Source organism: Panthera leo, chromosome A2 (genome assembly GCF_018350215.1).
Source record: "Panthera leo isolate Ple1 chromosome A2, P.leo_Ple1_pat1.1, whole genome shotgun sequence".
In the NCBI taxonomy this organism is placed as follows: Eukaryota; Metazoa; Chordata; class Mammalia; order Carnivora; family Felidae; genus Panthera; species Panthera leo.
In genome coordinates this window covers 42,369,881-42,396,499 of record NC_056680.1, presented here as the reverse complement: position 1 = coordinate 42,396,499, position 26,619 = coordinate 42,369,881, and the positions used below count along the sequence as shown (strand labels likewise).

Below are 26,619 nucleotides of genomic sequence, written 5' to 3'. Positions count from 1 at the left end.
GTAGCTTCTTCTGAGATCAGTTCTTATTTGCATTTAAGATATTTATTCAGCAACAAGAACAAAATCTATAATAAAAACCTGATATCCTTTTAGATGTCCATGGACTCTGTCCTTTGGAATTGTTGACCAGGAAACTTTAACTAAGGTGCTGTTTATAACGTCCACACCATGGATCACTGGAGCTGTATCAGGATCTGTTAAGCACATAAGAATCATGAGTTTTCAATAACCTTTAAATGTGACTGTATCCCCTTTTCAAAAGGTGATTTTTCATAATGCTTAATCTGAGCAAAGCACTCTTAGGAAATCAATTCCAAATGGAACCAAGAGAGTTTCTCAACTCGCAGGAGTTTCAGAGCCCTAATAGGTTTCTAGGAGAAATGCAGCTCTCCAGGCAGGGGCAATGTTACTAGAAACAGTGGCCAGTGAAATACTCTGTGGGTATCTCGCCTTTAGAGGCAGGTGAACTAAACAATGTAACTAAAATTACTTGACAATTTGATCAATCTTTTGGGAACAAAAGATAACTGAGCATATGCTAAGTGTAGGCAATGTTGGATTGGCTCACATAATCCTGAAAACAATGCAGTAAAGTAGTAGTATTATCCCCATTCTACAGAGAACTAAGTGTAGAAGAATAAGCCAAATGCAGAGTAGCCAAGATAAATAATATCTTAGTTCACAGTGATGTTTCTGGTGTACTCAGGTAGAAGAATTTAGGTAGCAGGCAAATAAGGAGTTAAGTCATTTCACATTCTCAACCTTCCATTCTTGGATCAAAATATTACTCTGGACAATGGAAGAATAATGAGAGTAACGCCTTAATGACATGAAATAGAGCATCTTTCCTTTTTTCAATAACCTACTTGTTATTATGGTCTAAGTATTTAATAATATGAGCATATCAGTAGTACCTCAAAACTGTGTGTGTGTAATTCTATATACAAGTCTCAGTTTGCATCTCATCTGCATGAGGAAGATTCCAGACATACAAGTGAGTGAGGCCAGTGCATGGCAGCAGATGGTTGTTAGGAAGTCTTTGTAAGGACAAATGTCACTGGAAACCATATGACAGTTATACTGATCAACCAATTACAGTGATGATTACTCGTCTTTGATTTTAATATAGAAATGGGTTTACTGGGAAATTGAATAAAATTAAAGCTTTTAACATACTTCCTTACCACTCTATAGTGATCAGCTATCCTACAGTCAACCCTCAAGTAGGAACCAAGTGTTATATTTCTGTTAATCTCCCACAGCTAGTATATCCTCTTTGCATGCAGTAGTTGCTCAAAAATGTTCATCAACAGAAATGCAATATGCATGAAAGAGGTGCTTGGCGGTTTCAGGTGTATCACTTACAGTCTTCCCCAGAATACAGAATCACTGACTGAGGTTCAGGGCCAGAGCCAAGGTGATTGACGGCTTGGACCTGGACATCGTAAGGAGCGTAGACAGTAGGTGTCATCACGCGCAAGGTGTGGTTTGTGACCGTCTCTTCTTCCCACTCCACGGGGGCTCCCTGTGGCTTCCATGTCACTCTGTACTCTAGTCCTGGTCCATTCTGCTCCATGGATTTCAAAGGCTAAGACAAAAGGTAAGACTCATCTAGTGTGATCACGGATATGCTGAGTCAGAGACCGCGGCAATCCACCCTAAATGGCCTAAGAAACATTGCAATAGAGGGATCGGGTCTTGGAAGATCGTAAACCTCCGCCTGGTTTAGAAACGCTTAGGAAAATTTTTGTCTTTCTCTAAGTTTGAAAGTTAGTCCTTCACCTACCTAAGTAGTAAGGAACCACAATTTAGATGCCTTGTGGTTAAGTTTCACTGTTCGTATATGAAAGGATTTACTAAGAAATTCCACAGAGGACTTTTGCTTTTGTCTAAATTTTCCTCTACTATTTCATGACCAAAGAACTAGGAGATATAAAAAGGGCATGATCATGAACTGCATGATTGTGAAAAAGATCTCCCATGAATTTTCAGTCAGAACTCTTTCCACCTGACCCCATCCATCCTTCTCCATATGCCTTTCAAGAGAAGAGAGAGATTGAGTAAATCCTTATTTCTGGGTAATATGCATGTTTACACATTAGCACCTAGAAGATATAGCTCTTCTCTATAATAAAATAACTCTCTAGCTTCTTGACTATTTCGTTAAGACAAAGTGCCCCCCTCCCATTACCAGCTTCCACTATATTTTCCTGTAAAAGAAAATTTAGTGGAGGAATTTCTCGCATAGGAAATTGGTTATTTCCACTCTCATTTTTAATCAAGCATTACTTTAATTAAAAAAAGTTAAAGTGATTTAAACCACCTATTTCATTCCAAAAATGGGAATATGCATTTAAACGAATCTGTTATATAGAATACATAAAAATGTGACTTTAGTCCTAGAGTGTAAGGTTCACTTAAATAAACAGTAATTTTGTGGGTATAGACGAGCGATTCAGTAATGTGGTATGTAGTGTTTTCTTACAGAATGTGCAACGCTTCTTGATTCAGTCCAATTTACTAAAATACTCTTTAGATGGATTGGCTGGAATTAGGTTGAAAGGAGTGCTATATCAGCAAAACAATTTCAAGTTACACTGACTCCAAGGTGATTCCTTAAATTAGTTATGAGGGGAAAAAAAAATCAAAACAAAACAAAACCCTTCTGAGATTTCAGTCACTGTCTATACTTTGCATTCAAAGTTTTGCACCAAGGTAATTTTTACTACCATCAGGATATAAATTCACCAGGGGCTCTAGCAGTTCCCAGATGAATCAGGCCACAAGCTTCTAGTTTCATACCGCAATCTGGAATTACGGTTCCTTCAGCCTCTACCAACAATAAATGTGCACAAATAAAAGTATTCAATTTACACATGTTTTGCTCCAAGGAAAATTGTTACATTTGATAAAGCTCTCTGGCAAATTTTAAAATAAACTGCCACCATAGGTAACACTTTTAAGAAAAATCTTATCTAAATCACCAGGCTCCTGGGTGCCTGGACTCCGGAAGAAGCCGGAGGAATATTTTGTATTTGGCTTTCAGACAACTGGCAACAAAACCACAGCAAATTCTTAAAGAGGCCCCCAACGAAGATAGCAGACGGGAAGGGCAAAGGCAGGGGTGGGGGTCGGGCCCTCTTTTCATCACTGACTCAGCGCAGGGCATCTGGGTAAGGTCATTAAAATGAGAGTCCCAGCTTCTCTGTATGAAACATACAGCTGATAGCATCGAGCTGCGGTGGCCCTTCAGGAGTGCGGACGACTAATGAGCTGATACTGGTATGCCATGGTGTGTTTCTCTGAGGAACCGGCCTGATCATTACATGCTATTATTTTCATCTAACCACTTATAACATCCGTCTGACAGAAATTTCTATGAAACTTAAGAGAGAAAAGGACAGAGACTCTCCAAGAATAAGATATTAACATAATTTCAGATTATAAATTAAGGAATTATCAAGACAATGTAGTAGCAAATATGTATGACCACAAATTCAAGGAAAGAAATAATATTCTTGGATATATTTTGATTCTGTGTATTACCATTTTTCTTCAAATTTCAAATTCACAAACTTTAATTGCACTGAAATGTGAATAATGGGTTAGTGTTAATATAAAAATATTGACTAAAAAACATCAAACTAAGGTTCATACATCCTAAAACCCTTCGCAAAATCGTATCTGGAAAGAGGTTTAGAAATAAAATAGTATATTCCGGCATACATGCAAGAATGTTCTACATTTACATACAATTCAGTGAATTTAATGTTGGAAGTCTATTATTAAAATCACAATGTTTGGTAATCTACTTTCAAGTAGGTTAAATTACTTGTTCATGAATATGTCCAAAAAAAAGGGGGGAAAAATTACCCACTAAGAAGAAATTTAGAAATGACACTCAAAAAAAAGTCATCTGAGCAGATGTGAAATTTCATGCCAAATTCAAAGACAAAAGTCTACTTCATAACCTTTAATAGAGATATATAAAGGGGCAAAAAGTGCAGTTTAAAGTCCACAGATACCTATGCTGATACCCTAGGTTTGTTGATGTCTAGTGCCAGTCACCCTGACCTCAGCTCCTATATCTAGACAAAGCTGTAAATGACAAGGTTGTTCTCGGAATTAGAAAACCGTATACAAAAAGCTTGATCGTGCTTAGTAAGTAGTGGGTATTATTTGGCAGCCATCCTTTAGATATTCATAATGTTTATTAGACCATGTACTAAAATTTAGTGAAAATTTTTGAGCATATTTTTTACATGAAAGAATTGAGAATGCTAGTTGTAAAAATACTAAAAAATCTGACAATTTTGATAATTGATCACAATTATATCGACCTTTATAAATTTTACATAATTTACCAATGTTTAACATTCTAATAATATTCTAATCACAAAGATCTGTAAAATATACAAATTGAATACATTTATCAAATATACAAATCTTATATCTTTGTTCTTAAAAAATATTTTTCTATCCTTACACGTAGCATGCAGATCTAAAAGAAAGAAAAAGAAAAAGAACACAAAGTAGTGCATAACAATAACACATTAAAGAATACATACCTCCCATTTTATAATCATTTCCTTGGGTTGAGAGGCTTGAACCCTTATGTTTTGTGGATTCTTGTCTGGAGCTAAAAAATTGTAAGTATTAAAATTACACTTTCCAATTTTATGGCCCATAGGTAAATCAGCCTGTCATCCCTCCTCCAGCTAAAAACAATTCTAAATAACTTTGATTGTATTTGTTTATTTCTATCTGGCCAAGTCTATAAAAAGACTTAAGGCAGTTTTTCCCTCCAGCTTTATGTAATTGACATGTAACATTGTGTAAGTTTAAGGTATAGAGTATAATGATTTCATAAGTGTGTATGTATGTATATATATACATATATGTATCAAATACATAGATACACATTTTATATTTATATGTATATATTGTAAAATGATTATCACTATAAGATTAGTTAACCTATCCATGAGCTCACATAAGGCAGCTTTTAAATATATATTTTATTTGGGGCGCGTGGGTGGCTCAGTCGGTTGAGCATCCAACTTCGGCTCAGGTCATGATCTCATGGCTCGTGGGTTCAAGCCCCGCATCAGGCTCTGAGCTGACAACTCAGAGCCTGGGGTCTGCTTTGGATTCTGTGTCTCCCTCCCTCTCTCTACCCTCCTCCACTCATGCTCTGTCTCTGTCTCAAAAATAAATAAACATTAAAAAAAATTTAATATGTATTTTATTTAAAGGGGTAAAATCATACGCTTGAAGTAATATAATTATTATTTAATAGAAAGTAGATGGTTCATTTTAGGTATCTTCATTTTAAACCTGCTCTTTAAATTTTTCAACTTGCTTTTTTAAAATTCTTAAACCTACTTTAAAAAAAAATTATTTGAGAGAGAGAGAATCTTAATCAGATTAAGATTAAGAGAATCTTAATCTCCATGCTCAGCACAGAGCCTGATACGGGCCTCAATACCATGACCCTCAAAGCATGACCTGAGTTGAAATCAAGAGTCGGATGCTCAACTGACTGAGCCACCCAGGCATCCCCAAATGTTAAACCTACTTTTTAAATACACATTTTAATTTTAAACCTTTCCTTTTCCTATTAGAATTACTGTTAGTAATGTGTGTTGTGAGTATTTCCATCTTAACAGACAAACACCATGTCTTAATTTCAACAGCCCAGTGTTAGGGACAACAAATAGGAAAGAGCAGGTAATGTGCCCATGAAATACATTCAGATGGTTCCATTTCATAAGAAAGGGCTAAGTGTAGTTTTAGTGCCAAATGCAACTTACACTTAAATCACACACGTATGTGTGATTCAGTTACTATCTCTTCTTGCTTTTCCTCAATCCAAAAAGGAAGTTTTACCCTAGCATATTTATTTTGCCCAGGGGAAAAAATAATAATGTCACTGTTATGACCACTCAAACACTCCTAGATATTTTCAAGTGTTGGGGCACCTGGGTGGCTCAGGCAGTTAAGTGTCTGACTTTGGGTCAGGTCATGATTTCATGGTTCGTGGGATCTAGCCCTACGTCAGGCTCTCTGCTGTCACCTCAGAGCCCACTTTGGATCCTCTGTTCCCCTTTCTCTTTGCTCCTCACCCACTTGTGCTCATGCTCTCTCTCTCTCTCTCTCTCTCCCTCAAAAATAAACATTAGAAGAAAATGTTAACAAGGTGACTACAATGAATCAACTGTTTTATTTCAGAAAATTTAAATAAAAAGGAATATAAAGGGAGAAACCTGATTTTCTATATACTGAAATTCGGTTTATAACATACTTGATACCTGATTTTAACATGATACTTACCTATCACAGATAATTCAAAGTAATGTTTGCTCATATACCTCCTTGTAATTTCCTGCTCTCTATCAAACATGCATATACTACTTTTTAATCTGATGTACTTTGGATATTTGTGTGCTGTTAGTTCACAGAACTTTTCAAGCTGTCTATTAGGAGAAATCTAAAACCCTACACCATAGTATCAATTTGTTGTTTCATATGTTGAAAAATGGGACAAAACTAAAATATTTTGAAATTGATGATATTTTGAAATATTTTATTTTGAAATATTTCAAAATATTTTCAAAATATTTCAAAACCTGATGTGAGAACTCACATACCTGCTGGAGGTGTTTCATGATGATCTGATGGCTGGCTAGGTTGGCTTCTCCCTACTTCATTCACGGCTATGACCCTGAACTGATATCTCACATATGGAGCCAAAGATAATAAGACTGTTGTTTCTTTTCCTTGGACTCTAGTCAGTTCTTCCCATCTTCCAGGTTCTTCCTTGTTTCCTTCAAATTCAACAATGTATTCTGGCAGTAGAAGCATAAGAAAAAGTAAAAATTAGAATGGAGTTAGTATGTTTAAGTTATAATAACACTTACATACAATATAAAAAGTATGAAAGGATGGGGAGCCTAGGTGGCTCAGTCTGTTGAGCATCTGACTCTTGATTCGAGCTCATGTCATGATTTCACAGTTCGTGGGTTCCAGCCCTGGGTTGGACCCTACACTGACAGTGAGAACCCTGCTTGGGATTCTCTCTCTCCCTCTCTCTGCCCCTCCTCAGTTTGTGCACGTGCGTGCTCTCTCTCTCTCAAAATAAATAAGTAAATAAACATAAAAAAAAGTTTGAAAAAATATTTTAAGAAGGATAATCTAGAACTGTGGTAAAAAAAATGGCCTTAATATTAACTGTGACTCAGGAACTTCAGGAACATAGTTACCCCAACATAGTACTCCCTACCACTAATACGGCTATTGTGATCATTTCCAGCGTCCCACGTCAGCCGAACACTCCTGTTCTGTCTTTCAGACAAGTGTAGGTTTTCTGGTGGATCCGGAACATCTAATTAACAATAAAAAAAAATTAAGGTAAGGAGAGTGCAGATCGTGGCTTTGTCCACTCAATTTTCTCCCTGAGGCACATTGCCAGCCCCCTTTCTTTCTCTCCAGGCCCGGGTCTCCACACCCAATTGTCCACATCTCAGCAGCCCTTCCAGTTCTGCTTCAAATGCAGCTTCCTGCACATATATTCCCTACCATAAACACTTTCTCCCTTCCCTCTGATGCCAGTTCTCAAAGGGCATCCTTGACCATGATCATAAACATTCTTTCAGAAGTAGATATTAACAATGAGGATTTGTTTCTGGGCCCTGTCTCTCTGGCTTACTGATGGAGCTGGGCCCAGGAATCTTCATTTCTAAGCAGTTGCCCTGCATTCCCATTATGTGCAATTTTGAGAAACATGATCTATCTCAAGAGGATCAGTATCTTCCTGCTCATATGTTTATTTATGTACCTGATTCATTTCCTGAATATGACAGACCTTCAAGAGTTATAGGGACTGCATTTTATTAATATTTGCATCACCCTCAGTGCTTTGCATATAAATGTTTTGTGACTAAATGAGTAAGTGAAAAGTATAATATCACTTCAATCATGCATGCAATTACCACATTCGAGCAATAAAATTAGGTCCTATGACTATAGGAAAATAAGATAAAGAACATGAACTCAGGCTTTCTTTTTTGTATGCTATGGATTTTAATTGTAATTTCTAACAATGAATTCTCAGTATATAACAGCAACTATTATACTCTCTTGGCCTAGAGTTCTGAAAAAGAGTAGGAAGTCTGTTTTTATTGGAAGGGAAAAATCTGGCACCAATAAATATGTCACAGACTAGAAAATTGAGTAGGTGATGATTTTTTTTTAATTTAAAAATTTTTAATTTTAAAATGTATTTAAATTCCAGTTAGTTAACATACAGTGTAATATTAGTTACAGGTGTATTAGTGATTCAACACTTCCATACATCACCCAGTGCTCATCACAACAAGTGCACTCCTTAGTCCCCTCACCTTTTCACCTGTCCCCCTGCCTACCCCCCTTCTGGTAACCATCAGTTTGCCTATAGGTAAAAGTCTGTTTCTTGGTTTTTCCTCTCTCTTTTTTTCCTCTTTGCTTATTTTTTTGTTTCTTAAATTCCATATACGAGTGAAATCCTATATTTGTCTTTCTCTGACTGATTTTGCTTAACTTAATACTCTGGCTCCACCTATGTCATTCCAAATGGCAAGATTTCATTCTTTTTTATTGCCGATAATATTCCAATGTGTGTGTGTGTGTGTGTGTGTGTGTGTGTGTGTGTGTATACACACACACACACACACACACACACACCACATCCTCTTTATCCATTCATCAATGGACACTTGGGCTTTTCTGTAATCTATTATAGGTAATGCTGCTATAAACACTGGAGTGCATGTATCCCTTTGAATGAGTATTTTTGTATTTGGGGGGTAAATACATAGTACTGCAATTGCTGGATTGTAGGGTAGTTCTGTTTTTAGCCTTTTAAGGAATCTCCATACTATTTTCCACAGTGGCTGTACCAGTTTGCATTCTCACCAATAGTGTAAGAGGGTTCCCCTTTTACCACATCCTCACCAACACCTGTTGTGTCTTGTGTATTAATTTTAGCCTTTCCAACAGGTGTGAGAGGATATCTTATTGTAGTTTTGATTTGCATTTTCTGAGGGTGAGTGATGTTGAGCATCTTTTCATGTGTCTATCGGCCATCTGGATGTCTTCTTTGGGAAAATGTCTATTCAAGTCTTCATCCCATTTTTCATTGGATTATTCATTTTTTTGGGTGTTGAGTTTTATAAGTTCTTTATAAATTTTGGATACTAAGAGTAGGTGATGACTTTGAGTGTTACAGTCCATGGAAATGTTTATCAAAATAAAGGAAGAGTGAAACAAAACAAAAAACCAAACTTATCCCTAATGGTCTTTACTTCTGAAATTTGATTTCAATTCTCTCTTGTACCCAGGGACATTTGTCTTTTCTCAGTGGAGACAATTAAGTAATATCTCTTAGGACCTTCCCATGGGCTCCTTATTCCCCAAGTGGGAGGCATCATCTACGCCCCTGCTGAGTATTCACCAATTTCTGGAAATTTACACTGGCAAAAAAACATTGTTTTTTATTCAAAAGAGACTATTTTATTTTAAAAATGCAGTCAGTGACTGTGCAAGCTTCAGGGTCTTAAATAAGAAATTATTTCCTCAACAGGTTTCAGATCTGTGAGCTCAGAGAATTTACATTTCTCTTCAACACTTACTAAGAACTCACTCATTTTTCAACTTACCTAAAGCAACCAAAACAGACTGTAGCATCTGACATTAAAATCTGCTCTTTCCAAGAAGCATATGGAATTAGAATTGATGGAGTACAGTTGATACTTAAAAGATTGATATAGTTAAAGGACAGTTAGATCAAGGACAGTTACTTCTGATTGCAACAGCTCAAGCATATCTTTTCAAAAATTATTTTCTGGGGAAAAGAAGTTTCTCTAAACTACACAGGGATCTATTCGTTACCATCAGTTAGTGAGATATGCTTCTTTACACCAGGGATTGGCTTCAAATATTAGAAGGTAAACTCCAAGAAGTGGTTAAGAAAACGCAATCTTGTCATAGAATATTTTTTAAATGAATTTATTTTTATTCTTAGAAAATTGGTTAAAAACTTCATACATAAGTATTACATGTGATCACAGCAACTCTATTTAAAATTATCAAAATCTAATGGTTTTGGAAGATAGTAGCCTAATCACATGACTCATATATTAAATTTTATAAGGAGCTTTGGACAGTGTGCAGCAAGTGGTATGGTGTCCCAATCCCTTAGCTGGCTCCATTGCTTAAGATACTTAGGGAAAAAGTCCAGGGATTCTGAAACTTTCTCCTATACTTGCAGTGCCTGAGACAAACTCTACTTTACCTGAAGCTCAACTATTTTATCTGATGACTCACTAGTGGATTAACTACTAGAGGGTTGGGCCTTTCTGTGTGCAAACCCCTGAAGCAGCTAAATTCCTATGACCAAACATCTCACCTAAAGGTACAATTCTACTGAACCAAGTCCATACCCTTTACCACTTGGGAACTTGTGTGTATGTGTGTGTGTGCGTGTGTGTGTGTGTGTGTGCGTGTGTGTATGTGTGTGTAGAACCCAGTCTGATGACCCTTTGTTTCACTTAAACATCATGGTCATTTATTTCCCTTGAAATATATATTTGCTTCTCTTGAAGAGATCTAGCATGTTTAGTCATTTTTCACATCTTACCTCCAAATACACTGAATTATTTCCTCTCATCCTGGACACTCTATTAGCAATCTACCTGTGGATCCCAGCAACCAGAGAGCTAAAGATACAAATCCTGTTACTAATAATGATTAATCTACATATGTAATAAAGGAGTTAGGCAAAATCAAACACTTTAAAGGAATATCAAAAAACTGGAAGAAAGACTAAATGGTTCCCACAGGGGAAAAAAATTGTAACAGAAAACTATTTTAAAAAAAGGTCTCTATCAGTCAGGGTCCCAGCAGAAATTCAATAGTTCACACAATTTGGATAGTGCCAAGAGTTTTTAGAAAAAAAACTCTTTCGGGGCACCTGGATGGCTCAGTCGGTTAAGCGTCCGACTTCAGCTCAGGTCACGATCTTGCGGTCCGCGAGTTCGAGCCCCGCGTCGGGCTCTGTGCTGTCAGCTCAGAGCCTGGAGCCTGCTTCCGATTCTGTGTTTCCCTCTCTCTCTGCCCCTCCCCCATTCATGCTGTGTCTCTCTCTGTCTCAAAAATAAATAAACGTTAAAAAAAAATTTAAAAAAAAAAGAAAGAAAAAAAACTCTTTTAAAAGATGTAGGCAGAATATATGGAGTGAGGGGTGGAGGGAGCAGTTAATAGAATTTCATCAGAGAGGATTTTGTGGAGAGAGCCTCCCTGGAAGGAATCAATGACAATGAACACAGTCAGCCTGCAGGGAGGGAATATGGAGAATAAATACACCCACCCTCGTCTATTGCCAGAGCTTCCCATTGGTTGAAACAAATGGAAGTTTGAGGGTAAGTGGTTCGCTGATGTTATCCATATAAGTCAGCTTTCCCTATCAGATAGCTTGTGGGGAGTAAATCTGGCAAGCAAACTGGAAGAGAGATGGTCTAAGAGATGGTTCAAGAGCTAATGGTAGTCTAAGAAATGCACCAGAATGTTCTAAGAGCTTTAACCATGGGTGACCGGAGGAGTAATTGTGTTGATTAACTAGTGAAGCATATACATTCTTTTCTAATTAGCATTATCATAAAAAAAATCAAAGGCATTCCTCTGTAGAACTCTTGAAGTTCCTCCACACCCTTCACAGAACCCTGAGAACTTAGCCCCTGCCTTTGGTTTAGGGCATGACCACTGTGCCACCACCACGGGACTCCCAGCCTGATCCCTCCACAAAACCCATCTCCATTCCTCAGCTGTATTTTCTCTGCATGCTAGGAAAGGGTAGCTCAAATGCCCTGACAACTCAAGCGTGCTTCAGTTTTCTTTCTGCTGATAGCATCGCCAACCTCCCACTGCTACTGGAAACATTACCATGCAGGGAAAAGAAATTAAGCATTAATTAATTTCTTTAAAGCCAGAAGAGGAGAAAGCATTTGAAAGTGGAGTTACTATTTAAATGAAAAATTCAAACTAACAGTATATGTACAGGGGCTCAAGTAATTGTTGATTTAATGGTCTAAGAACAATGGAATTTAATTCGTAACAAGAAAGAAATGAACAGACATTTCCCATTAGTAGCGCACTTACCGAGAATGGTTACGTGAGTTACATCAGCAACACTGTCCAGGGCAGTTTGAGCTGAACAAGAGTAAATACCTTGGTCCTCTGAGGTGACATTAGATATGGTCAAATTAGGTCCATCAATAATTATCCTACCAGTAAAAATAAATGAGTATATGATGAGGATGAAAACAACAGAAACAGCAGAAATATATATTCAAAAATATATATTCCCTATAAAAAAATTCAAGGAAGAGTTAAAAAAAACACACACACAGCTTCACATAATGCAAATTTTATTAGAGAGTGCCACAGGTGAAAACTGGGGACATGGGGTTACTGGAGCATGCACAACTGTCTACACAGCCATGAAAGGGATCCGTTTGTTTTGTTTTAATTATCAACTCCAACCATCTGTGATGCATGGAGCAGTGACACAACTGTGTTGCCTGGTGTTTCTGAAGACTGTATTCTTCATTATAATAGCTAAGATACATGTGAATAATTCTTAAGGTTTGTGAAGGGAATCACCTACATAGGATCAACTGGGGGCTTCTTCCAAAGGGACATTCCTGAATCACACCCCAGATCTACAGAGTCAGACTGTCTGACACAGAGATTGACAATCTGTTTTTGACAAGATTGCCTTTCTCCACCCGTCCACTCCCCTAGCACACTGCACATCCAATAGATCAGATAACAATTAAACCATGATATTTATTTGAACAGTAGAGGGCAGACTAGCACTTCTTTTTGCAAATCATTTGCACCGAGCTTTTTACCATTCGCCCTATTTTGCCAATCTGTAATCCGGTTTACTACATGGAAATTTCCTTACTATAAATTACACTTTTTACCCTATACCTATGTACTGTCAACTTAACTATTTAAGCACTTTTAGAAAAATTAAGTTCCACTAAATATCAATTATATTTAAAGACTTTTGCTATTTAGTTGAGATAAATAATGTGTTTGCAGAGAAGGAGCGAAACTCATACAATTGACGTTTCTTTTGTATTTTTGAAGGAAAGAGGGCACAAGTGAGCGAGGGGCAGAAAGAGAGAGGGAGAGAGAGAGAAGAGGGGCTCACCAGAAGCAGGGTTTGCGCTCACCCAAAGAGGGGTAATTGACATTTCTGATGTAAAACTCATTTAACCTCTTTCTAGATAAAAGTCTCAGGCCCCTCGTCTACCAGTAAGGAGAAGGTGTCCCAGCAGAAAGTGAGAGACAGAAGCTTCCTAATGGTTCCCTTGAAATTTAACCGAGACCTGTGATCTCTGCTCCCTGCTAGATGTCCATGTGTGCTCCTGGCCCCAGTCAACCTCAACAGCAAGAGTTACTCCCAGCCATCTCCACTCCAGTGATCTCTTCTAAGAAATTCTAGCTGAGGTTACTGTTGCTCACCCCTGCCCTAGGGAAAAGTGGCAGAACATCTGTGTCACTGGCTTAGTTTGCTAAGACAGCCAGAGGTTCATTTGAGTGTCAGCCTCAGCATCCTGCAGAACCTATTAAATTCGGCCATACAGAGGATGGCTGGAGTTTCTGGGATCAGGGCCTAAATATGCAGGTCACATCACCCACAAGGCACGAATCTCTGACTCCCTTCATCACTGAAGCCTGGAGGTTATATGGAAGACACCAGGTAACTAGGCAGCAGTGACAAAAGAGGGAGAATATGGGGAGATCTGAGCAGTTGACAGATTGACTAAGACCTAACCTAAGGGTGAAGATCTCTGTTGCAATATGTAGTCTTTTAGGTCAATAATTAATCTCCTCTTGTTTCAGCGACAACAGTTCCAATACATACGCTCCTTTCCACAAATTCATATATACGGGAAGGATGAGATGGAATAAATTAAGTACCTAGCTGAGACCAATTCCTCTGCATAGCGGTGGTGTAAGCATGCACACACACACACACACACACACACACACACACACCAATAGGGGCCAAGCATGTCAGAGAAATGGGATAAACCAAATGTCTGGAGAAATTAGTACAAATCATGATCACTAAATTGGACTGAGTATTTTCTAAGTGCTTGGAATGTTAACTCATAATAACCCTGTGGAGGTATCTTAGAATGTAAAGTTAAGGCACAGTGAAGTTAGGGAGCCTGTCTAAAGTCAGAGACACAATAAGTGAACGAGATGAGATTTAAATCCAGGCTGCTGGACTCCAGAGTGCACGCTCTTACTCACCACACTGCCGCAGTCTCACGGAAGGAATGCACAAACTATCTTCAGGTTTACTTTTTCAGAATCATGAATAACAACACAAAACTGCAGGGCAGGTTCGGCTAAGGATGGTCTATTTTTAACCCCTACTAGTCACAATGCAAAAGGGAGGAGAGCTAACTTCTGCATGCTTTTGAAAGATAGCACAGGCATTCAGTAAATGCTGAGTCTTTTCTCTCTTTGATGGACTCTGATATTGTCCGATGCTATTCAATATTGTCTGATGCTATCCAGCATCTATTCACACTTCCTTCTACAGTCTCTCTTCTATATATTTTTTTCTGTATTCTCTACACAGAGATTAGGAGGCTTAGAAGCATAGCTGTCTATACATTCTAACTGGAAGGACTGTAGGTATAATTTAGGTTCTGCCAATGAGATAGACTCATCTGAGTTTGGGATGTAAAAGGGTGATGGGGAGTGCCTCCTCTGGGTCCCTGTGAGCAGACAGTGACTCTGGAAGACCCAAGAGCTGGCATTGGTTGATGTCACTGCCAGCACCAGTGGCGTGAGGTGGCTGTAAAGAGCAGCAGTTTTCAGACCTTTGGCTTACAGCTGCAGTTCTATGTGACAAAGAACCCAAAAGTTTAGTAAGCAGCTTCCGTTAGGCCCATCTCTCCCAGTCTTCCCAGTGGTTTGGTAAGCATGCACACTCATGCAGTACCTCTGTCTCACACATCTGGAATGGACTCTATTTCATGCACTAACAGCAAGGTACACATTCTATTAAAAGTCAGTAGCAAAAAGAAGAAGATAACTATGTGAGAGAAAACCCAAACAGTGCCCTGTATTACCTTTCAAACGCTGCCCTGATGCCAAGACTTTGGGGCCCCCGGGTGGCTCATCCAGCTAAGTGTCCAGCTTGGGCTCAGGTCATGATCTCACGTGTGTGAGTTCGAGAGAGCATCAGGCTCTGCGGTCAGCGCAAAGTCTGCTTCGGGTCCTCTGTCTCCCTTTATCTGCCCCTCCCTTTCTCTCTGCCCCTCCCCCACCCTCATGAGCACATGCTCTCTCTCTCAAAAATATATATTAAAAATAAATACATAAATACTGCCTTGAAGACTGAAATGAATTAATCAGTTTTTATATTTTAATTCAGCGTGAATACTTTTACAACTATTTGTTTTTCAAGTGCTAGGTGTTAATCCCAAATATGATGACACAGCATAAGACTGTACCTACCTGCCATCTTCTGTGGCATTAATTTCAAAGCCTTCTCCATTTTTACTCCAGGACAACTTCAAACTATGTTTTAAATATGGGTCACATTTGCTCTCACAATGTAATTCAAGTGTATGCAATTTGGGGACACGAGGATTCTTAGGAGAAACTTGAAGTTTTGTAGCATCTGTTTTTACCAAACAAAGAGACTCATTAGAACCATAAATCACAGCTTACTTCGTAATCAAGTGCCTGCAATTTAATCAACCAAAATTGTCAACGTAATAGTCATATCTTCATGCAATGTTTTTTTGCACTGTAATTTCTTAACATCATATTTCACTACTATTTTCTTTCCATCAGGCCCAAACATCTGAGAAATTAGAGTGGAAGTACTAATTAATATCTTAGAAATTCCCCATACGACTTCTTGGGCCAAAGAGTAAGAAGAGTGTGACGAAATAGATGTCTCTAGATGCTGAAAAAATATGATTTCTCCTTCTAGTGCTTTTGGTCATGTGATCAAAGCAATGTAAGGGGATAAAAGGCAATGAGTTGATTTTCTATTAATGTGTTTATTAATAATTCAGAAACCAGAGGTATGGTAAAGCCATACATGGGTGATCTATCAACATAAAGGTGGGAAATGAGAACATAAGCCCTGTGAAGAAGGGGTTGTGTCTGTTTTGTTACAGGAAGTTTCCCCATAGCTCAAAAGGGACCCTGTACACAGTAGGCATTCAACACATATTTGTTGAATTTCTTGTTGAATGAGGTATGGTGAGTGATTTAGAGTATTAGTGGTATTAACAATATGAAGCTCAAAAATGTAGCTACAAAATTAAATATATCAAATAAATTAAATTCAAATTCAAATCAAATAAATTAAAAAGAATCATATTTGGATGTCTTAAAAACATTTGCTCATTATGACTGTTTCAAAACATATGATCCCAGGGGTGCCTGGGTGGTTTAGTTGGTTCTATGTCTGACTCTTGATTTTGGCTCAGTTCATGATCTCACCGTGGTGAGATCAAACCCCAGTTGGGCTCAGCACTGGGCGTGGAGCCTGCTTAGGATTCTCCCTCTCTCTCTTCCCCCACGTGCACTATCTCTCTTTCTGTCACAAAAAAGAAAGAGAAAAAGAAAAAGAAAAAGAAAAAGAAAAAGAAAGAAAGAAAGACAAAGAAACAAAGAAAGAAAGACAATCTACTCAGTTAAAAAATATGTACATATGATCCTTACCCTTAGAGGCCATATTAAAGGTTCTTTATACCCTGTTGTGGCATTTGGTGACTTTCTCAGAGGACAAATCTCATGAGCTGACCCCCAATTCCACAATTACATTTTAACATTTGCTATCTATATGATACTCCATGAGCTGATTAGAAATTGAAAGTGATAAAACAATTTGATTATTTGGTATCCAAGGCATGAAACTTGAAGACACTATTTAATTGAATTTAATTATAAGTGAATTATTAAACATCTATTCCTATTTTTAAATTTAAAGTCAGAAATCCACTTAATAATAACAGATACTACTTAATAAGCATTTATTCTATTTACGAGGACTCTGCAATAAAGTTCACAGTCATGCAACACTTTATAATTATAATAAGTCTATAAATATAAATATTTTCACTTTACAGGGAACACAAGGCTAAAATGAAATTAAGTAACACCAAAGTTTACTAACTGGTAAGGGCTTTAAGCTGCAGTTTGAACCTCAATTTGGCAGAGACCAAAGCTCTTGCTTTCTTTTTTTTTTTTTTTAATTTTTTTTTTTTTTACGTTTATTTATTTTTGAGACAGAGAGAGACAGAACATGAACGGGGGAGGGTCAGAGAGAGAGGGAGACACAGAATCAGAAGCAGGCTCCAGGCTCTGAGCCATCAACACAGAGCCCGACGCGGGGCTCGAACTCACAGACCGCGAGATCGTGACCTGAGCTGAAGTCGGACACTCAACCGACTGAGCCACCCAGGCGCCCCCCAAAGCTCTTCCAATCACTATGCTAGATAGCCTCTTACTCAATCCAACTCTTGACATTTTTTATATGCAAAATTGTGTTCTTATATTTCATTGGCAAAATTGCTATATATTCCTTACATATAGAGTGGATATTTAGAGCAGACAAAAAGTTCATGGCCTTGTCCATCCCTTTGTCAATTAGCAGTTCTGAGGTCCACTTTGCATCAAGTGCTGTGTTGGGCAAGAAGAATGTGAAGGTTCATTTGGATTCAAGGCTTCCCTCTCCTTCACTTTGAATCTGGCTGAGTTGTTAAACTCTGATATAGGCTGGTTTTATAAAGTCTAAAAAAAATCACCTTCACTGACTTCACAAGGGCATTTTGAGAATTGTATATGACACTTAAATATGGGGGAAGACATCATAGTTAAGCAGACATAGTAGGGGTATATTTACATGCTTTGAAAATATAATCCGCAGGGTTGGCGTGTTGGATAACAGGGTACAAAAAGAAACAGATACTGTAAAAGAATATAAGACAGAAGAAAAACAAGGAAGGAAGGGTATGTGTGAGAAGAGAGACAGAGAATTATAAACACATCAGTAAAGACAGACAATTGAACAAATATACCCTGCTCTCTAAGCAGCAGTAGTGATAGGCCATGATGATGATGCACCACAAGAAACAGATCCTCCCTACAATCACTGTAGGATCTTCCTATTATGTTTTCCTGAAAAGAATTTTCTGAGCAATTTTAAAATCAAAATGTCAGTGAAACCCAGGACTTTGTTTTGAAGAGAGAATAAACACAAAGCTGTTCATGAGGTTTTGTCAAACCTTTCTGATTCTATCATGCCCCAATCTTTAAGAAGCTGAAGTTTGATGAGTTCATGAAACTTTTAGCTCAAAGTGTTGATTGCCGATGACATTATGTTGAGTTGGTTATTGAAATAAAATAGTTACAGAAATACCCCCAAATAGGGCATTTTAAAATCTTGCTGGTCATCCCCCAAACACTTAGGTCCCTTTTAAAATTATAAAAGGAGATGAACACGTCATCAATATTTCCTATAATTTTAGTGATGGTCTTTCAGATGAAACATAATCTGGGAGTTTCGAAATACAGTCTAAAAATTTTAATATGCACTCAAATTTATATCATATTGTCTCATTTGGGAAAAGGACAAACTGAACCTATGTGAGAATTCATGCAAAGTAAAAACAAGATAAAAGTACTTCTAATATCCAAATTGGCTGTCACAGCAGTTTTTCCTTTAGCATTTTCCACCCAACAAGAGTATGAGCCGGCATCGTCTTCTGTGGTTTTGTTGATCTGTAATGTGCCATTTTCATGGATATGGTACCGTCTACCTTCAAGGGGTTTCGCTTCATCCACCTTCTGCCTATGAATATAGAAAGCATAAATCATTTTAGATGTGACAGTATTATATTCTCTTTTTTGAAACTGGTTGCTGATGTCATTTAAGCTTAGCCCTTCTAGGAGCTCAGAAGACCTTATGTTCCATCGGGGTTTATATTTTCCCCCAAATGGGTCCTATCCTAGGTGTATATCATACCTGTCCAAACAGCCAAATAGGCTAGAGGAAATCCTGGACCATGTTCTAGGCTTCTGCTGTATTCCTGATAGCTATGAGGACTGTTTTGCATCTGTCCTCACAGCTTAATAAATATTTTCTGGTTTATTGATGGTGAACTCTTTAGTTAATGATTGCTTCAGGGTACTAAATGGGAAAGCTAGTAATTGAAAGAGATAATGAACCTTCTGAACCTCCTGCTGTCTGGGGGAAACATTGGTCATTCAGAAATATTACAGGCCAGGAAGTAGTTCCTGTCCTGTGGACATGGATTACATTTACCCTTATCAACCCAGAGCCATTTTCTCCTCCATTCATCCATTTTCTAAGCATTTGCTGCCAAAACTTGATTTATCCAGTGTATTTCAACATAAGAAGCTGCTGGAGCAAAAAAAAAAAAAAAAAAAAAAAAAAAAAAAAATCAAAGCATAAACTCTGGCTGCTGTTCACACAGGACTTTCTAGAGCTGAGACTAGGGTAAAGCCAGTGAGGCACAGAAGCAAAATGTAAGCGTGGCCAAAAAAACTCAGCACTCAAGATGAATCACATTTTAATGAACTATTTTTAAAAATAAAAATAATGCAAAAAATCCAATTTTTAAATCTTTTTTTTAAGTTTATTAATTTATTTAGAGAGGGGAGGTGGGGAGAGGGACAGACAGTAGAGGGAAAGAGAGAGACAATCCCAAGCAGGCTACACACTGATGCGGGGCTTGATCTCACAAACCACGAAATCGTGACCTGAGCCAAAATCGAGAATCAGACGCTTAAATGACTGAGTCACCCAGGTGCCCCAAAATACCCAATTTTTAAAGAAAGATCTGATCCTGCACTTTAATGACCCCGCCTCCCCATCTACCCTCTAGTCTTGGCCTTGTAGAGCAATGGCAGACTTATTTAAGAACAGTTTATCCAAGCTTTTCTGGTGAAGGAACAAATATGGCAGATTCACACAGGTGTTTGGACTTGTCACCCCAATCAATACATTGAAATTAAATTCAAAATACACGTTGGAAAAGTTTTAAGGATATGTGTTTGGAATCAAATTCAGGCTTAGATAATTATTTAGAAAATACCCAAAACAACCACAAAAAAGTACAGTCAATTCTGGACAACATGGGTTTGAACTGTGTGGGTCTACTTACACATGGATTTTCTTTCAGTAACTATATTGGACAAATTTTTGGAAATACACAACAGTTACAAAAAACTCACAAACTACGTAGCCTAGAAATATGGAAAAAACCGTTAAGAAAAAGTTGGCTATTATTGTAAGTATACAGTATGTAATACATATAACATACAAAATGTGTGTTAATCAACTGTTTATGTTATGGGTGAGGCTTCCAGTCAACAGTAGGCTTTTAGTAGTTGAGTTTTGGGGTAAACAAAAGTTATACACAGAGTTTCAGTCACATGGGGGATCAACCTGTAACCTCCACAATGGGCAAGGGTCAGCTGTAATATATGACTTTTGATGTACCCAAAATGCAAAACCAAGTCTATCTATATAAAATTGTCTCAGTAATCACTTCAATTCTTTCCTTTCCTTTGTAAGCAGAAATGGCTCTCTCCTAATGATTCCAGGAGAGGTAAGTAATTAAGTTTGCTATCTTATTTCTCAGAGGCATTGGCTACATGGAACAACAGCACGTCACATGATGGATGAAGACACAATGAATGAAATCTACCACTCACATTCTCTTAAGAAAACCCTGTACCAGCTTACCAGGACACTATGGCCTCGGGTGAAGCAAAGTACTCGCAGTGTAAGAAAGCACTGTACCCAACCACCGTAGCATAGTTTTCTTCATCTTCAGTTTGTATCAGTGGACGAACATCTATTTGAAAATAACATAAATACAGTTGTGAACGTTCATTAAGAAATAATGTGCACAAATTAAAATTTTCTACATCCTAGTCACATTAATAAAAATGGGAGACAGCTGAATAACACAGTATAAGGTTTTGAGTTAGAAAAATATCCAAATTCAATACACTTTTGAAAGTTTAATTTTAGTAGAAAGGCTAATGCCCACACGCTAGATTAAAGGTGCTTTGATGTTTCTCCCCATGTTTTATATGTTGAGAATTCAGTCCACTTGTGTGTATGACCTTGAACATCTTCCTTTAGAAAGTAAACAGTCTGCTCCCAGACTGTTACTTACCTACAACATCAATATTGGCATTGGCAAGGATAGTTCCATGGACATTTGAGGCTTCGCACTGGTACACAGCAGTATGATTTGGTTGTAGGTTGGTAAAACTGATTTCGGTGGGGGAGAAAACATCACCAGCAAATGGATTTTCTGCAAGAGATTAAAGAATGTCAGTATGATAAAAAATGTGATATAAAATATTTATACACCAATTATTAAATGCGTCACACAGTATTTATATTTTAAGGCGAGTTTAGGGTGAATAATAGTTCACCGAAGCCCATTTTTAGAATTTCTTACCATCAACCATGTTTTTTTTTTCCTGACCCTTCTCCAATTTCAATCTTCCTTCAAATTAATATTTATTGCTAAAATATTTGTTGATCTCAAGCTCATTGCCTCTCCATATCCATACCCATAAATAAAATTTCAGATTTTCCATTTGTCGTTCAAGTCCCACTATAACTAGACCTTACTCTCTCTTGTAAATTTAGGTCCTAACACTGCCCTGCACAAATCACATGAATCAGCACAGAGTGATCTCCCCAACCCACCAATATTGGCCCCTGTGTTCCCCCTTTGACACTTTTATTCCTCTATTTGACTTCTCTGCCCTTGTGCAATTTTCTGGTGTGTACTGTTCATTTCAGTTATCTTGCTTTGCTATTCAACCACTTTGGCTACACAACTTATATATTTCCTTTTCACAGTAAGACTAAAGCCTTCTTGGGATCAGGGGCTAGATTTTCTACTTTTTGGCAATAAATGCTACCTTACTCCTGATCCAGGCATAATTCTGGAAATACCTTTGGGAGCTAAGAACATCTAACATTTCTAGTAGATTTACAAACGGCCAAAGAACTCTGTTGGAAGTGGCACATGCATTGTCTCATTAACTCTGCTCAGAACCTGCAGGGTCAGCACTAATATGGCCACTGTGGAAGAAGGGACTGGAGTCTGGACAAGTGAATGCCACCTCCTACAGCATTTGGCCACATGCCAGATCTCATTGCTCCACTATGACACTACAAACAAGCAGTGTAAAGGAAACATATTACCTAGGAATGTCAAGTGAGGGACACAGATGTTAAAATTTTTTACTTTAAATGACATGACAAGATTACCCATAAACCTAATTTTTTTCTTATTGTGTCTCTATTATATAAAATAGTGACTATACTAAGTTTTGGTTTGTAGAAAATGTTGAGTATTGTTTATTGAAATAGAAGACTTTCCTTACACATTTTTTCCTGATAGTCAGAAATGAATATATTTTTACACTTGACTATGACTCCACATAAGCAGGACTCTGACTGTGCATTATGCACTGTGTTCTCAGTGCCTGAAAAGCAGCTATCACGGAGGAGGCAGTCGGGAAATATTTCCCGAAATGACTGAAAGCCATTTATGTTGGGTGGCATTTTATTTCTAGAAGGTCCCTGTGGTAGGCAGAATTATAGCCCCCAACAGATACCCACATTCTAATCTCTATCAGTAAAAAAATATTTAACCTTACATGGTGAAAGCGACTTTGCAGAGGTAATTAAGGTTAAGGACCTTGAGATGGAGGGATTATCCTGGATTATCCAAGTGGGGCTGATGTAATTACAAGGCTCCTTAAAATCAGAGAGCCTTCCCTGGCCATGGCCAGACAAACAGAGATGCTTATCAAAGAGTGGTCAGATATGCAACGACGCTGACTTTGAAAATGGAGAGTCATGTGCCGAGGAATGTGGGCTCTCTCTAGGAGCTAGAAAAGACAAGGAAAGGGATTCTCTCCTAGTTCCTCCAGAAAGGAACACACCATGGCTGACAACTTTATTTCAGCCTAGTGAGGCTTAGTTGGACTTCTAACCTGCGGAATTGTAAACTAATACAAGTATACTATTTTAAGTCACTAAATTAGTGATAATTTGTAGAGCAACAGTAGAAAATCGATACAATCCTGCAGAGTCGTTTCTCTCTTGAGAACTGTCAGGAAGAGGAGCTCTCTGAAGTTCTTCAAGGCTGCAAAGGACTGAGTCTCTGAAACGATTCCGCATTCCTATACCTGATGCCCAGCTCTACAACTGTCAGAGCTAACCCCATCACTCTCTTTAGATTCCTTATACCATCTTCCCATGGGTAAACCCTGAATCAAACACAGCCTTACAAAAAGAAGAAATGAAACCAGAGCCTCAGGTTTGAGATGAGTAACAGCTGAGCATGGCTTCGTGCCATCCTCTGGGATAGGTACCAGAAGCTGCAGCGTGCTGCTGCATACAGGCCAAGGCTAGCAGGAGCTCCCAGGATTCAAGAAAGCCAGTTCTCTATCAGTATCAAGCAAAACACACTAGGTGTGCCATAAGTTGTCTTTGGTCACCTCAGTGAGTGATAATGCAATACACTGGGAGCAACTTCAGCTCTGAGACTTAATCATTTCTGGGTTCCACGTTTAGCTCTAATTTTACTGGGGTTGGGGCACCTGGGTGGCTCAGTCGGTTAAGTGTCCGACTTCGGCTCAGGTCATGAACTTGCTTTTGTGAGTTAGAGCCCCATGTTGGGCTCTGCACTAACTAACAGCTCAGATCCTGGAGCCTGCTTTGGATTCTGTGGCTCCCTCTCTCTCTGCTTCTCCCCCACTCATGCTCGCTCGCTCTCTCAAAAACAAATAAAAACATTAAAATTTTTTTTTAAAAACCTATAAATTTACTGGGGTTGTGTCCTCACTTAAGTAATGTGACCTCCTTGAGCCTCAGTTGCCACATGTGCAAACAAGAGAATTAAAAAAATATATATCTTCTGCAGGGCTTATTAGGAGGCTCACAAATATTAGATGCAAAGCATTTGAAAAAGGTTAAGTCTGTTATCAATAAAAGTAATCACTTTTTTAATGATTATTTATTTATTTTGAGAGAGACAGCAGGAGTGGGGATGGGACAGAAAGAGAGGGGGATCCAGAGAGAATCCCAAGCAGGCTCCAGGCTGCCAGCACAGAGCCTGACACGGGGCTTGAACTCAGGAAACTGTGATATCATGTCCTGAGCCAAAACCAAGAGTCTGACACATAACCAACTGAGCCACTCAGGCACTCCAAGAGTAATCATTTTTGTGTAATTTTGAAATACTACATATAAAGGATATGGAATTGCTAGAATTATAAGCTCAGAGAGACTTCAGATCATTCAGTTATCCCACTGTTACCGAGCATCCCAACCAATGAATGGCTATAACCCATTTGCAGGGGAGCAAGGAGAGCTATGGTCGACAGCTGTGGAAGGAACACTGAGCTTGAACTCCAAGGATGTGGATTTGTTTTCTATCCCTGCCATTACTCAGCTGTGCTGTCTTGTCTAAGTTTATTTTCAGCCTTGATCTCCTCATCCGTGAACAAACCTATTGACTCTTGTTTGGGAATACATCCAGAACCTAACCATTACCACTATCAACCTAGCCCTAGGTTCCAGTGTCTTCTAGGCAGTTTCTAGCTGGAGTAGTCGTACAGCTGATTTTCCATTCAGAGATAGAAAAGTCCTTTGTTAATAGATTAGATCATGTCATTCTTCTGCTCAAAATCCTCAAAGTGCTGCCCATATTATTTACACTAGAATCCCAAGTCCCCAGCTGAGCTTTCCCCTTTATGTATGACTTGACCCCTGCATCTGCCGATTGATCCTGCGTCTGAACACTGCCCACTCACTCAGCTCCAGCCACATTGGACTCCTGGCTTCCCATCAACACCCCAAACATACCTGAGGGTCTTTGCACTCACTGACCTATCTACACTGGAAGCTTTCCCACACATGGATGCCCCCTAAACTCTTTCAGTTCTTCTTTTTTCAGGTAAATTACCACGGGAGGCTTCCTAGTATTATCTTAAAATAAAAGAGCCACTCTCGGTCCTGAACTTGTATTACATCCATCCCTTAGTCAGCTATTTTTTATTTATCACACTACAACACAGATTTATGTGCTTATGTGTCTATTGATTGACTCTCCCCGCTAGAATGTCAGGTCCACAGGAAAAGGGACTGTTCATTTTATTCACTGCTACCGTCCCAGCAATAAGGCCAGTCAGTTCTGGCACAAAGAAGGTGTTCAATAAAAATTACTGAATGAACGAATTGATCTGTTAAATATGAATAATCGTACCTCCATTAAAAATGTTCATTTGGGGATTCAAAGCAATATATGAATGTCCTTCATAAACAGCCGAGTGCCATTCAGATATATAATTTTATGATTTTATGTTCCAGAGAATCTGCATTCCTTATTTTAGCATCCTTAACATTCTTTATAAACAACAATTGATCTCATTTCCCTCTGATCTACCTGAAGCCTTATCTTTCATTTGTTAGTCTGCTCTCTAAAGAGATGAGGGAAAAAAATCTCAAATATGAGGATTTCAATAAAGAGGGCTAAGGTTTCCTGAGTGTGTGGTATGTAACAACAATAAAAGTAGAGAATACTTTAGGAATGTCCCTGTCGTGAGCATTTTCTTGTCGTGAGCATGGTCTTTCCTTTAATCCACATAACAATCCATGAGTTGGTACAATTCTCGGGTCCATTTTACTGATGAGGAAGCAGATTTTAAGAGTGTCAGTCATAGGCCCAATCACACAACTAGTAAATGGCAGAGCCTAGATGCAAACACAGGCATTCTGGCCCCAGAGTTTATAAACTATCATAATGTTGCACAGATAAACGACTATCCTAGGTGGTTGACCACAATGACCTCTTCCCATCACAACCATCATTAGCCCTGTTGTGCTGTGAAAAAACAACAACAACAACAACAAAACTAAACCTTTGGGACGTTCAGTAAACAACTCAAGATCATATACATGGGAAGGTGCACAGCCTAGATGGGACCCCAGGTCTCTGAACCACCAGATGTCTACACTTGGTATGAACGGTCCAGGACAAAAGAAACTTATGAAAGCCATATATATATGTCTCAATAATAGAAATACTCAAGATTAAACTAGTCAGTTGACAAATAAGATTTGTTCTGTCCTATTTTGACAAAGACATTCAAAATGACAAGAGCTCTAGGTTCAAACTGAGGATTTTTGGACTTCTCAGAGTTCTTTGCTGGAACATGGTAGAGTGGGGAGAATCAGGCTTCAGCCCTTGTGCATCCCTGCCTTTCCATGCCCAGCCCATTTGGGATGGCTGAGAGCTGACTAGACAGGGATTTTTCTGATCTTGGGTACAAATGGAGCTCAGTCAAGAACATGCAGGGAGCCAGGGGTAGGGGGCATGTTTACAGTTCTCTTTGGCCTGTGAAAGTCTCAAATAATGACAGCAGGCATGACCAAAGGATGGCCAGACCAGGTCCTTGTGAAGA

General features: G+C 38.4%; 1 protein-coding gene across 2 annotated transcripts in view; it reads right to left on the bottom strand.

Annotated features, from left to right (window-relative positions):
• CHL1 (cell adhesion molecule L1 like) overlaps nucleotides 1-26,619 on the bottom strand; it is a 77,917-nt gene that overhangs the window by 14,393 nt on the left and 36,905 nt on the right. For both annotated transcript variants that reach the window (XM_042929994.1, XM_042929995.1), the window contains exons 10-19: nucleotides 21,300-21,440; nucleotides 20,861-20,972; nucleotides 18,774-18,940; nucleotides 15,586-15,751; nucleotides 12,193-12,317; nucleotides 7,283-7,384; nucleotides 6,651-6,848; nucleotides 4,569-4,639; nucleotides 1,366-1,588; nucleotides 79-194 (exon numbers count right to left, since the gene is read on the bottom strand). In XM_042929994.1, coding sequence (XP_042785928.1) covers nucleotides 79-194; nucleotides 1,366-1,588; nucleotides 4,569-4,639; nucleotides 6,651-6,848; nucleotides 7,283-7,384; nucleotides 12,193-12,317; nucleotides 15,586-15,751; nucleotides 18,774-18,940; nucleotides 20,861-20,972; nucleotides 21,300-21,440 — 1,421 coding nt within the window. The remainder of the gene's footprint in view (nucleotides 1-78; nucleotides 195-1,365; nucleotides 1,589-4,568; nucleotides 4,640-6,650; nucleotides 6,849-7,282; nucleotides 7,385-12,192; nucleotides 12,318-15,585; nucleotides 15,752-18,773; nucleotides 18,941-20,860; nucleotides 20,973-21,299; nucleotides 21,441-26,619) is intronic.